At 45.7% G+C, this 9417-nt stretch overlaps 4 protein-coding genes across 4 annotated transcripts in view; all 4 read left to right on the top strand.

The window, feature by feature from the left end:
* Pmar_PMAR011542 (hypothetical protein) overlaps nt 1-1969 on the top strand; it is a gene marked incomplete at both ends in the record, with an annotated part of 2459 nt that extends 490 nt beyond the window's left edge. Inside the window, 4 exons of the mRNA XM_002773655.1 lie at nt 514-610; nt 748-829; nt 1199-1317; nt 1766-1969. Coding sequence (XP_002773701.1) covers nt 514-610; nt 748-829; nt 1199-1317; nt 1766-1969 — 502 coding nt within the window. The remainder of the gene's footprint in view (nt 1-513; nt 611-747; nt 830-1198; nt 1318-1765) is intronic.
* Nucleotides 1970-4414: 2445 nt separating this feature from the next.
* Pmar_PMAR011541 (hypothetical protein) lies at nt 4415-4825 on the top strand (the record flags this gene model as incomplete). Its single annotated transcript, XM_002773654.1, has 1 exon — nt 4415-4825. The coding sequence occupies one exon, from the start codon at nt 4415-4417 to the stop codon at nt 4823-4825; it is 411 nt and encodes a 136-aa protein (XP_002773700.1).
* Nucleotides 4826-5238: 413 nt separating this feature from the next.
* Pmar_PMAR011540 (hypothetical protein) lies at nt 5239-6558 on the top strand (the record flags this gene model as incomplete). Its single annotated transcript, XM_002773653.1, has 3 exons — nt 5239-5444; nt 5767-5834; nt 6536-6558. The coding sequence occupies 3 exons, from the start codon at nt 5239-5241 to the stop codon at nt 6556-6558; spliced, it is 297 nt and encodes a 98-aa protein (XP_002773699.1).
* An 851-nt stretch (nt 6559-7409) lies between these two features.
* Pmar_PMAR011539 (Transposable element Tc3 transposase, putative) lies at nt 7410-8447 on the top strand (the record flags this gene model as incomplete). The annotated part of the gene is made up of 1 exon (XM_002773652.1): nt 7410-8447. One exon carries the CDS (start codon nt 7410-7412, stop codon nt 8445-8447), a length of 1038 nt encoding a protein of 345 aa, XP_002773698.1.
* Nucleotides 8448-9417: the final 970 nt, after the last annotated feature.

Raw genomic sequence — 9417 nt, 5'->3', positions numbered from 1 at the left:
CAGGTGGGAAATATGCACATTTTGGGAAATTCTGAAAATTTTTTGGGAAATCATCGTTGGTTTTCGTATATTTCCTCTACTATGTCAAGTCGTGTGTAAATTGTGGGATGAGAAACGTAGTGAAAAACTTCGGAAAAATTGCTAGTGAAAATTGTTAGGGAAAATATCAACTTCACATATTGGTGACAATATGGAAATTCTGGGAAAATTTCGGAGAATTTCCATTGGTTTCTATACACTTCTACCCGAATTCTATAATGTAGCTTTGGAAACTCCCGAGCTCAGCTGAGGAAAGCGAACATATATTCCTCCAACCTCGAACGTAACTATCTGTGTTGGAATATATGTTTGGTTTCCTCAACTGAGCTCGTAAGTTCACTCACTGCATTATGAAAATTCACACTCACGATTTGGGTTAGAAATGTGTAGAAAAATCAACGGTTATTTTCACCAACACACGTAGTTGACCATGTGCATATAACCCTACACTAGTCAGTTCATTCAGGCCAGTAGTCACCGAGTCCTCACTGGAGACGACTTGTACTCTGCTCGGCCCGACTTGGTGTTGGGAACACTAAAAGTGGCGCTAGTGAAGGGCAAGGATCTACAGGTAGTGGGGGAATACTGGGCGCCGAAATCTCAGACAGATTCAACATGACTGAAATCGCACAAGTAACTACAGCGGTAGTACTCTGAGAATAATATTGGAAAGTATATTCAGGCATGGGGGGAGATGCTTCTTTTCAGGCTAAGGACCCGTTCGTTGAAATCCATTTGGAAAATCATCGTCGGAGGAGTAGTCACGCCACGGCGGATAAGGCTACAGGAAGTACTTGGGAGAAAATCAACTTTATATCTACAGCATTTCCAGGTTTTTCTCGAATTTTTGGTAATTTACCCGCTTTTTTTCGGAAAAAAATCCATTGTCAAATTGATTTGGAGAATTTACCCGATTTTTTTGATAATTTTCCCATCTTTTTGGAAGAAAAATCCATTGTCGATTGATTTAGAGAATTTACCCGAATTTTTGATAATTTTCTTTTTTTTTTGTAAAAAAAGAATTTTCTTTCTTCCCTTGACTTTTTTCGATAGTTTTCAATGATTTACCCGAAATTTTCAGGAAAAAAAGTTGATCATTTTAATACACATACCGACTATCATCGAGCTTTACGATTCCCGTCGTAAATCATCATCTCAGCCGTTGAATGGGAGGATGCCCGGTGGAGTTTGGAAGTCACCGATCTTGCCAGCGACCTCCATGTGGTGCTCTTTGCTTCTCATCAATTCCGGACACCCCAGCCCTTGGGACGAGTCATTGTAGTAGATGGGGGGGAATATGTATGATAACGGTTTTTTGTAATATACGATCATTTGGGAAGGCTCATCGGTGTTTTGATGGAGTCAGTTTGTTGTAAACAGCTACGCTTCGTCGGCTGAAGGGAAATATTTTTTTCGGAAAATTTTCACATTCGTGTATACTACTTCGCTGCTGAGTGTTGGAGTAGCACGCATGAGCATGGTCATGTTTTTATGCTAGACTGCATTGATATTTGTAATATATATATTGATTGTATAATTGATAATAATGTGTAGCCCGTACCATCCTCGTCTCAACTTTGATCTGAGTCCGGCTAACACCTATGTCGAAACGAACAATTCTGATGCCCTTGAGCCCGGCGTTAGAGAGGCATTTCAATTGACAATTTTTGTTTTTTTCGAGTTGAGATTTTCAAGGCATTTTCATGCAGGCTTTGGGTGTGTTTAGGTGCCTCTGCCCACCCTTGTTGAGGATTCCTGGTCGGGGCATGCTAGACCGGTGGAGCGTAGTTGGTTTGAAGTGTATCCTATTACTACTAAGATAGAGCAGAAAGCTGGCTGTAAGGAAACGCAGGAGTATTACTCGTGCAAAAAGTACTATGGGGATGTGGGCGTTTTAACACGGGTAAAAACGTTAGACAGCGTTTGGTGACAAAATTGGTCCCTTCTTCTTGTCCTCATTATCAAGACTCCTCCTCTGTCGTGATAATTTGACGGCGTCTATCGCCTCGAACGTGCGGAGTTTTGGACAACCTTCATCGCGTAGCCGTAGTCTTGATAGTCTTCGACGTGAATTCAACGAGGAATGGTCAGCAGACTATAATTCCCGTAGCAAGTAATAGTAGTTGATAAAAAAGGGCATGGGAAGCGGAGCGATGCTCAGTTTGGGTGGCTCTAGGTATCTCACAGCTGTTCCGAAGTGGCCAGGTTCTGGTATGGCTAAACCGGCGAAATCTATAGGCTTTATCTGTCTAGAAGTAGTAGAGCTGAATCGTGATTTGTGCAGACGGTGTTGTGGTAGTTGGGACTGGAATTGGAGGAGTCTGCGTGGATGGCATTGTTGAGGTCGAGGCCTTGGTGGCAATTGGCACCGACGAGAGCAGTCTCCATGGGCAGCGAGGATGATGTACTACAACGGACCTACTTTGAATCTTTGCTAGATGAACCTTGGATACCTGTGTGTTGTCAGGATCACTCTATATTGGCGTCAGAGTTGAGCGATCACGAGGAGGAAGAGAAGTCTTCGGTGACGAGTCAAGAACAGATCCTGCGGGCTGAATATGAATTCGAAGCGAATCCGTCGACGATGTATGTCATCCCAAGGCTTAGTGACGTGCAAGGAGATATGGCACTTTGGGCACTTTTGAGAAATTTCCGATTTCTACTGAAACGGAATAAAATGCGAATACGCAGGTTGAAGAGTATGGCTCCCTTACTATCGTATTTTTTCTCGGCACATGGTCCGCTGATTTTACTCGTTGTTATATGGGCGTACACGTGTCTGTTGGCGCCGAGGGCGCTGTGGCCGTGGATAGTCCTTATACTACTTACAGTAAACGGAGTGATGTCCGCCAGGGATTGGGAATTCCGACAAAGAGACGCATATGTGGTGTGGGAGGCTGACGTGGATGCTCGGGAGAATGCTGATGTGAGATTACGCAGAATGTTGGTAATGCTGACTAAGATTAATATTAGAATTCATAGAGTGCTAAATGTGGTTGAGAGAGTACCAACGGCGTGGAATTGGAGTGATCCGCTGGTGACGAGGTTGGCGTATATTATCGCTGTGCCGACGTGTCTAGTGACGTCATTTATATTAGCATTCGTTCCGCTGCATTTTACAGTGTTTCTGACTGGTACGATAGTGATATTGAAAATTTTCCGCAGGCAGGAAAAAAAGAGAAAAAATGCTATGGTTCAGTCGGCGGTGGATCGGGAGAGGCGGCGTTCGGTGGATCTGGATTCGGAGGATTCCGATTTGGAGGCTTTTGATGAGTTTCCGATCACCACTGAGCGATCGAGCGATTTAACGGGACGGTCTGGGCTGGGAAAACAAGTCCGAAAAGCAACGATTATGATGCGTAATTTTTTCTGGATGATTCCGGACGATTATGAACTTGGGCATCGCTATGTTGCCAACACGCAGAGGGTCGGAGTCGGCGGAGCTGCGAAGAAGGTTTCTACTGATTTCAGAATCAACCAACAATTATAATATCTTGAGGTTGACCTTGGTATGTTACGGAAGAAAAGATATGTATATGTTTTATTATGATGTGCCCTATTATTATAACTGAACATTTGCACGCCGGTCTATGGGACAATTTTGATTCTCTGTTGATGTCATTCAACGTTTGCGTGGTGGTTAGTGAAGTGATAGAGAGAAAACTGGGTGTTAGCTCTTTTTCCTAATGACTGCCTGCATAGTATGCTGGACACGATAGCTGGAAATCATCATTATCATCATCAGTCTATGGGACATGTGGGTACTATAATGGGGGTAGAGGGCATGTTACAATCGCCATTGTTAGTGTGGAAAAATTGTGTAAGTTTTTTATTGTTTGTGAAAACAGAAGTATACACGTTTGACATGGTAGATCTCACAACTCACGAGTAAACGTTTATCATCGTAATTCTGGATAGGAGTACACCATGGTGGTAGAGTAAGGCTGATAGGATGGCAGTCGCCTTGGTCAAATGAGGATGGACCGATATTCGAAGGGAAGCATTTATGGTAGGCCGGGCCTACTAGGCCCCACAGGATGAAATATATATGCGGCGTTTCGGGCCGTGCTCACGTTAGTCCGAGTGATTCGCAAGAATCATTCGGCCGTGCTGTTCGCCATTCCGGCGGCCAATGCGGCTGGAAATACACAAATCGGACCAGTGGACAATTTTGGCCCACAAACTTTAGGGTCGCAGAGCGCAGTTTCAATGCATGCAAATTTTGCACAACTTTTCTGCGTAGTTGAGGAGAGTTGAGCTATGCTGACTAGAAGTCAGTGACTTCCAATTTCCAAGTTCCAGAATCACCTCAGTGTCATGAATTTCTCGCTTTTCATTTTCCTCATGAGCTGTATCCAGACCTTCAACGATTCGTATGAGTGGCTCCAAGCTGAAGTGTGGACAGTACACTCTTTGGTGCAAGAGATACTCTGCTTTCGAGGGCCGCAAGGATCAGCGGTGGAAAGGACGCGTGTGCGGCTGCAGGCGGTGTGGCAACACGAAAGTATGGAAGCCAGCGGCTCGCCTGGCGGAACACAATGCCTCCCATGCAACGACCCTCGAGGCTGAAGGTAGGATGATTCAGCCTCTGTTGACCAAGGCCATTCCTGGTTGGAAGGCTAAGATAGATGCTAAGCAGAAGGAAAGGGAGCTGGAGCAGGATGCTAAAATGGTCTCTTATTTTGATGCTGTTAACTTCGCCGCGACCGAGCATATCGCGATGCGAAAAGTGCAACCTATGATGGATTTGCTCAGTCGGCATGATGTCCCTACCCCAGTGGGATGAAGGTCTGTCAATTACCCCTTCGTCATTGCTCGCTCCTTGGACACGAGTTAGAGGAAGAGAGTTCATCAACTGTGGCGGCGGGCGGCCGCGCACAGTTGTTGAACTCCGCCGCCGCCCCGAACTGGGCCGCCGCCGGCGGCTGCAGTCCTGGCTATCGCTTGTGATGAAACAACCGATCAGTCGGTCACCAAGCAATTAGTTACGTATATCAAACTGGCCGGTCACGACAAACAAATTTGCCTGGGGCTGACAGAGATGGGAGGCGGAGTGGGGAAGGATATATCTGATGCCCTCCTATTGCCACGGATGGTGCGGCTCGTATCGTCGGAGCGAAGCTTGGGGCAGTTTTGTTCATCAACGAACGTATAGCGGAGGAGACCGGCGGAAATGCTGATCACCAACAGCTTCTCACGATGCACTACGTGTTCCACCGTTTGAATCATACCGTCGGAGACGCCCTCGGAGACCCCAAGTGCAAGAAGCTTTGCTCTGAAGTGGAGGGTGTATTGAGGATATGCTATAATTTCCTTGCACAAAGCTCAGTGCAGAAGAATGCATACAAAAGGGTTATCCAACACTTCACGGCAGAAACTCTCCCGGTAGCCTGGTGTGAAACCAGGTGGTCGTCTCGGTTCAGATCTGTAAAGACCGTCTTCGACTTCCGGCAAGCTAAAGTATATCCGGCACTCCTATAGAAGGATGAATATCGGGGAAAGGGTTGGGCAGGTTTGACTGTGGTCATTAGGGGGGAGTTTCTAGTGTAGATTTCCGTATAAGATTACAGATCGGAATTGCAAAGTATGCGGAGATTTATAAACAGTGGTTTATTTCGTGGACTCTGTTGGAGTAGAGTAGGCCTTCAACGTATAGAAATTGTCGAGGATCATCATCGATAGTGAATGTCTGTTTACCTAGAGTGTGGTTGGAGGAAGGGTATGCAGGTATAAGCTACAAGACCTGGACCAGGGCGCTCATGGGTTGCGGAAGTATTCATGGAAACATGATACTGGTAGTAGGGGAGAGACAAGGAAGTTGTCTGGCCTTAATAGACTTCTTGTGAGGTTATTCTGGGTAGAACTTTGGTCAGTGAGTGGTTGCTCGATAGTACTATTAGTAGTGGTTGTCAATATATGGGATTTCGCTGGCCCTTGCTTTCTACTATAGTAGGTCTCCCGAACACTCTGTATGATCTTGTGGATGCTATGCGCAGTGGTAGCAAATCGAAGTTGCTACTACACGGTGCTGAGTTGAGCGCTGGTAGTGAGGAAGTGGTCAGTAGTCATGGTTAGTGTCATTTGATTTAGTTAAGTCGTATATGGCGGATGTGCATCGGGACTATTGGCAAGGTGTTGGCAGGGCGATCAAGCACTCTTCTATTGGGTGGTTATAGGATGTAATTGGAAATGACGTTATATCAGGACCAGATTAGTAACATTAATGGAGTATATATAGTCGTAATTAAAATAGAAGATATGTATGTATGTGATATAGGCACCTTGGGTTAACATAAAATGGATTGCAATGGTAGGTGTTTGAGTTTGAAGTTAGACGTCGGCTTGAACGATGTGCTTGCCTCTTGGTGAGCACGCTGTTGCGTTTTCCAGTTGGTCGTGATGGGCCGGTTCACGGGTTAATGCGGCTTCATATGAGCTTTCATTGGAGTTTCACCCGTTAAACGTGAGGTGGCGTATTACTCTATGTTAATCTCAGACGTGAATGTCTTCGCGAAGTGAAATGCGAAATATGTTTTTCACTAGTGTGTTGCATTGTAGGTGATGTGATTACTCACATCATAATCAATGTATTATCATTTTTTCTGTTTTTGGTTTTTTCCCGGGATGTACTTGCAGTCTAAAAAGAAGGGGAAGAGTCCACTTATGGCCGTATGTCGCTATGGAGCAGCGTGCAACAGGAAGGACTGCATCTACAGGCACCCAGAGTTGAGGAGTGATATAGGTAACTTTTCAGAGTAGCTAGGAGTGTGATCTGAGACCCATTTAGCTTTGCGAAATAACGTTCTCCAGGGTTTTTATAGCAATGGAGTTTCACCCTAGTGATATGAAAAACCCTAGTGAAAAACATGTTTCACGACTATTGCAAGGCGCAAACATCGAGTTTTTCACGGAGTTTTACGCCACTTCACGTAAAACGGGTGAAACTCCAATGGGAAAAATGATTCTCAGTGTGGGAAAATATGCAGATCGTTAACCACATGTGTTGGTGACAATAAGGAAAGTCAGAGGAAATTTTAGGTAATTTCTTTACATTTCTACACGAGTTTATATGTAAATTCTATAATTTTTGAGGAAAATCTCAGACTCAGCTGAAGAAAGCGAATATAAACCCCCTCACAAAATAATAGAACATACAGTATTTTTTCGATTTCTCTGTTATTACTGCGACTCAGGTTGTGAGATTTCGTGTGTGAGGGTATCACTTATGTAGGAACAAAAATATATCAGAGTCGTATCATTATTCGCTCGCCTTAGTAAAATTTCTGAAACGGTCAATTTTTCCGCGCTTTCAAAAAAATAGAACACCATCTTAGACAGATCCATATTGATCACAGAGCGACTATTCGCATATGCCCCGCGCTAAAGCTGTTACTCCACATACACAGGAGCTCATCCGTATCATGGGAAGCACTCGCCTACCGAACGGTGAGGCTAAATATACCCATAGTGAGATTGCCAGCTGCCACGGAGTATCCAGGCCAGTTGTCAGCAAGATACTCGCGAAGGCACCCCAGACCTACCCGCCCCAGCCTCCCGAGCGACGTGGGCGCAAGCCGGTATTATCCGATAGGCAGAAACGGCACATCATGAGAGAGTTTGCGAAGGATCCCGACGTCACGTGCACCAAGATCGTGCGTATTTGTAAGCTTAGCGTGTCCCCACAGACGGTAAGGCGTTTTCTGAGGTCGAGCGGGGCTGCTTATGCTAAGATTCCAACAGCTCCAAGGTTAACTCCGGCCCATAAAGCAGCCCGAGTGAGTTTTGCCTCCGAGCACTTGCTTGCGGAGACTGATTTCTCGACGTGGATTTTCTCTGACGAAAAGCGATTCAACTTGGATGGCCCAGACGGCCTGCGCTACCGATGGATGTTTCCCGGACAAGAGAAAGCGGTTCTGTCGAAAAGAGCATTTGGTGGTGGGTCTATCATGGTCTGGGGTGGGATAGCTGGATCTCATAAAGTAGCCCTGGTGGAAATACAGAGCAACATGAACAGCGAGGTCTACCAGTCCATGCTCGAGATGAACTTGCTACCATTCCTGGAAGCGGGGGAGGAGGAAGGAATCGAGTACACCTTCCAACAAGACAATGCGAGGCCTCACGTATCTTCTTCAACTAAAGAATGGCTGGCACGCAATGGCGTGACAACCGTCCAGTGGCCAGCAGTGAGTCCAGATCTGAACTGCATCGAGCACTGCTGGGGCAGGATGGCTCTAGCCGTCTATGGAGGGGGTAGAGGCCCCTATAGTACCAAGGATGAACTCCGACAGGCAATTTTTAAGGCCTGGGATGACCTGACACCCGAAGATATCAGCACTCTCACTAAGTCGACTCGCAGTCGCTGTGTAGAGGCGATTAAGTGTCAAGGTGGCCCTACGAGGTATTGTTAGTTTCTTTTTGTGTGAATCGTGTCTCCTCAGTGACAGGAATGTTGAATTACAGTCCCAATTTAAGATGACCTTGGTGGGTTCTATTTTTTTGGAAGCGCGGAAAAATTGACCGTTTCAGAAATTTTACTAAGGCGAGCGAATAATGATACGACTCTGATATATTTTTGTTCCTACATAAGTGATACCCTCACACACGAAATCTCACAACCTGAGTCGCAGTAATAACAGAGAAATCGAAAAAATACTGTATGTTCTATTATTTTGTGAGGGGGTTTATATTCCAACACTGATGTTCCTAATGTGATGGCATTTACATGGGAAACTGATCGAAGAATGTGTTCCTAGACATACGTGGAAAATTCAAAATGAGTTCCCCCCCGGGAGGTGATTTTCTGACGGTGATTGCATTGTGTCAGGCGCGGGGCCTCTGGACGACCCTGAGGGCGTGGTCGAAGGGAAAGTCTGCATGCCCTTTATAGCTGGTCTTTGCACTTTCGGTAGGGTCTTTGGTGACTCTCTGGTGGGAGGCTGTTGTGTGCTAGGAGACAGATGTTTTAATTGCCATCCTGATCCGCAGCAAGTGAAACGATTAAGGGCGAAATATTCCCGAACTAAATGCAGATTTGGGAAGGACTGCAAAACGTCGGTGTTGGACGATTAATCGTTACTCGAAATTTGTGCATGCGTGCTAGGTCCGGCTGTCTGTATAGTCATGAGAGCGGGAGTGTAGGCGGATGGATGGCGCCCCCGACTGTGGCTACTGAGGAGCTCCCGAGAAGTGTAGTGTATCAACAAGCGGCGCTACAGCAACGGCTAGAGGCTGGTTTGGGGAAAACCGTGAGAGCCTTGGGTTTAGGTTTCCATACAAGCAGTAGTGAAATATATGTTCGCTTTCCTCAGCTGAGCTTGAGAGTTTCTTTACTACTTATAAAAATTTACATATGAATTTGGGTAGAAATGTACGGAAATT

The sequence above is a fragment of the Perkinsus marinus genome (genome assembly GCF_000006405.1).
Source record: "Perkinsus marinus ATCC 50983 genomic scaffold scf_1104296958712, whole genome shotgun sequence".
Lineage (NCBI taxonomy): Eukaryota > Perkinsozoa > Perkinsida > Perkinsidae > Perkinsus > Perkinsus marinus.
This window is presented reverse-complemented; position numbering and strand designations above follow the sequence as displayed.